The 4,150-nt window shown below is 41.4% G+C and overlaps 1 protein-coding gene across 1 annotated transcript in view; it reads left to right on the top strand.

Moving 5' to 3' along the window:
- The window catches only part of LOC135208915 (uncharacterized), a 4,657-nt gene extending 1,705 nt beyond the window's left edge, over positions 1-2,952 (top strand). Inside the window, exons 2-3 of the mRNA XM_064241478.1 lie at positions 1,502-2,225; positions 2,736-2,952. Of these exons, the coding sequence (XP_064097548.1) occupies positions 1,502-2,225; positions 2,736-2,812 (801 nt within the window). The 3' untranslated portion in view covers positions 2,813-2,952. The remainder of the gene's footprint in view (positions 1-1,501; positions 2,226-2,735) is intronic.
- Positions 2,953-4,150: the final 1,198 nt, after the last annotated feature.

Genomic DNA, 4,150 nt, shown 5'->3' with positions numbered 1-4,150 from the left:
AATTTTCCGTCACTGTCTCTCATTTTTGTGTCTTTCCCAGTATCGAAATATTTAATCCCTCAAAGAGCAACAAGCCTAGCAACGCAAATGTCACCTTAGAGATGGCAAGATATCGCTTTATATGTTTTGACCAGTTCTTTACTTTTAGTAATATATATATATATATATATATATATATATATATATAATATATATATTATAATATATATATATATGTATATAATGAAAATGCTAAAAAAATGAAATTAAGGGAACAATTATCTGCACTAATTTAGGAGTCCTGTTAAGACGGTCAACCCAAACATTAAAAATTAAATTCTATCTGAATACAACGATAATTGCCTTGATGATTCTCATTCTGTCTAGGGTATAAGAGAACAGCTATAATCCTTATAATAATCATTTTTATCACCATATGTTTTCCTGTTAGAAAACCGGACATAACACTCCTTTACCATCACTACATTTTACTTTGGATATGGATTTATTTATGTGCAGCTCACTTGAAAAATCCTAAATTAGCGAATTTTTAACCAATTTCCTGCAGCTGGTGTAGCTAGACTATTGGTGTTTGAGAAACACTAGACATTGTGGCGATGACCTGGAAATACATCCATAAATACAGGAAATTTCGCTTCATTTCGGTCTTGGTAATTTCGTCTAATTCATGACAAAGTTATTTACGTCTTGCTAAAGTCATTTAGATTTTGATAAGAACATTTAAACTTCAATAGTCTTTTTACAACCATTTTAGTCCAAATTTGATATCGATGGCATAATTTTATTCCTGATAAGGCTCTGGAAATCTTGATACCCATTTGAATCCTGGCAAAGTCATTTAAATCTTGATAGCACCATTTAAAACTTGATCATTTCATTTACGTCTTTTTATCTAGATCTTAACCTTCTCTAATCTTCTGCAGGTCATTTTAATCCTAATGCTATCAGGACATTTTTAATAAATCTCTGACAAGATATTTAGCCACTAAGAAGCATGTACATCAGTGTTCATAAAAGTTGAGGAATGGTTCTAATCTTTGTAAAAGTTTTTTTTATTTTTATTTTAACTGTATATTTTGTTGTACTTCTTGGTAATGTTTACCGTTAACATTTTTAGTTATTTCACTTCTTTACCAACTTTGAATTTTATGATTCTCTGTAATCTGTAATGAATTTCTTTCATCTTTAAAACCCTAGACTAAACTACTGAATTCTTAATTAAGATGCAATGTGTTTGATGAACGTTTTAAATTTGATCAATAGTAATCAATAGTTTCATATTTTGTGAAAATTTTGCTTCACAAGTATTACAGTTCTGTTGACAGTAGAGCATTCAAAATAAACCTGGCGTATTTGGAGTTCACTGACACTCCAAACTGATATAACAGACACATTTAATACACATTATTGTTTACGAATGATATGTATACATTAGTGGTAGCTTGAACCTTTCATTCATTCACTGACACCAATATCAATAATGTGCCAATGTCCTTTGCAGAGGGTAGTGGTCTTTCTGCTGGGCACTGCCCTTGCTGTGGCGTATGTGAGTGCCAACCCTGACGTGAGGCCGGGAGGAGGTGGAGGAGGTGGATACGGCGGAGGAGGAGGTGGAGGAAAAGGAGGAGGAGGAGGAGGAGGCGGAGGCCACGGCGGTGGAGGAGGAGGTGGATATGGAGGTGGAGGAGGGCAAAGTGGAGGGGGAGGAGGAAAAGGTGGAGGTGGAGGAGGAGGAGGAGGATATGGCGGCGGAGGAGGAGGAGGACACAGTGGCGGTGGAGGAGGAGGAGGAGGAAGAGGTTATGGATCGTCAGGTGGAGGAGGAGGCGGCCAAGGTGGTGGAGGAGGAAGAGGATATGGATCATCTGGAGGCAGTGGAGGAGGAGGAGGAGGTGGTGGATACGGAGGTGGCAGAGGCGGTGGCGGTGGAGGTGCTCCAGCCACGGCGAACATTAACTTCATGCTTGGAGGTGGCAAAGGATTTGGTGGTGGAGGTGGAGGAGGAGGATATGGATCTTCTGGTGGTGGAGGAGGAGGATCTGGTGGAAGCGGAGGAGGAGGTGGATACGGATCCTCAGGAGGTGGCGGAGGAGGAAGCGGAGGTGGTGGAAGCGGAGGAGGAAGTGGATACGGATCTTCAGGAGGTGGCGGCGGAGGACATGGAGGTGGTGGAAGCGGAGGAGGTGGATACGGATCCTCAGGAGGTGGCGGAGGAGGAAGCGGAGGTGGCGGAAGCGGAGGAGGTGGATACGGATCTTCAGGAGGTGGCGGCGGAGGACACGGAGGTGGCGGAAGCGGAGGAGGTGGATACGGATCTTCAGGTGGTGGTGGAGGAGGATTTGGTGGAAGTGGAGGAGGAGGAAGTGGATACGGATCTTCAGGTGGTGGCGGAGGAGGACGTGGAGGAGGAGGAGGTGGATACGGATCTTCAGGAGGTGGCGGTGGAGGACACGGAGGTGGTGGAAGTGGAGGAGGTGGATATGGATCATCTGGAGGTGGCGGAGGAGGAAGCGGAGGTGGTGGAAGTGGAGGAGGTGGATACGGATCTTCAGGTGGTGGTGGAGGAGGATTTGGTGGAAGTGGAGGAGGAGGAAGTGGATACGGATCTTCAGGTGGTGGTGGAGGAGGATTTGGTGGAAGTGGAGGAGGAGGAAGTGGATACGGATCTTCAGGTGGTGGCGGAGGAGGACGCGGAGGAGGAGGAGGTGGATACGGATCTTCAGGAGGTGGCGGAGGAGGAAGCGGAGGTGGCGGAGGAGGAGGGGGATATGGATCATCTGGTGGCGGAGGCTCTGGAGGCTATGGAAAATAAGAGGCGAGGCCTCCAGGACCGAGTTCCCAGGACACATTCCAGGATCCTCTCAGCTCCTCCTCTCCTGCTGCGTCACCTTCGCTTTTTGATCTCAGCTTCAATGCAAGTGATGAGTCTCTCTCCTGGGTCCACACTTCAGTGGAAACCGACTTCAGCATCCTTTTTGCTAATGACTTCGATTTGCAATACATTCCTCTTACAAGGATGGAGACAATGAACTTCTAATAACAAAAATAATAATAATATTTAATTTCTCTTTGTTTGATCTATTTATTAGGGAAAGTAATTTATCCATTCTCTTTGTCTTGAATCTTCTGTCTTGAACTTATAAAGATAAACACATAAAAAAGGACTTTATTCTTCATTATCCCTATTGTTTTACTGATAGTAATCATTTTGAAAAATCAATTACGATTCCTCTTTTACATAGTTTATTCCCAAGGTAGAGAAAATTCTATATAATATGATATTTTTGACTTACAGATTAAGATAATAGAAAGTCGTGTATGTATGTATGCATATATATATATATAATATATATATATATTATTTATATATATATATATATATATAATATATATGTCGTTTACTATTTTACAACAGTATAATATGAAGATAAAAGGCCCATAAATCGGATGACATCGCAAAACTAATCATTAGGCCGCTCCTCAAGCAGGTGTCCAAGAACATCAGACCAACGGACAAGTCGCCAGACGGGAGTAAATAAGGCCAAAATTCAGCAGAGAATGATTTAATTTCCACCCTTCCTGGGTGACCAACAGAGAATTACTGCCACACCTACATATGGTTTTGTATATATACTCTTGTAAGACATCCTATGTCCATACTTTACCAGCGATCAGGATCACAGAAGGAAGTGCTCGAAATATATGGTTGCAATGTTAAAATAGTGTTTTATGGACCTTTTATCTTCATATATAAAGGCCCATTAAAACATGTTTATATTTTGGTGGACCAACTTCCACCCTTATCAAGTAGTGAATGACAGGAGTTAAATTAGAGAAATATATAGTGGAAGATATGCCATTAGGGGAGGCCTGGGGTCACCACTAAGCCAACATTGGTTCTGTTAATTGTCTTAGTCTGCTTTATCCTTGCCTTAAGGAAGATATTGTTTACTATATGGTCAGAGTCTCAGGCTCCATGGGAAAGGTTAATCTTATTACCCTGTTGTTTTATCAATAAAAATTCTACCATCTGACATTTGTACTGACAGATACTTTTGTATAAAATTCGGGATGAGTTCCAATCCATAGTGTGGTTCGTGTTATTTATATGATGGAAAATTGTTTAACTATGTTGTCCATATCTAACCGA

The sequence above is a fragment of the Macrobrachium nipponense genome, chromosome 37, assembly GCF_015104395.2.
Source record: "Macrobrachium nipponense isolate FS-2020 chromosome 37, ASM1510439v2, whole genome shotgun sequence".
In the NCBI taxonomy this organism is placed as follows: domain Eukaryota; kingdom Metazoa; phylum Arthropoda; class Malacostraca; order Decapoda; family Palaemonidae; genus Macrobrachium; species Macrobrachium nipponense.
Note: the sequence above shows the minus strand (reverse complement) of the source record. Positions and strands in the feature narration are given on the sequence as shown.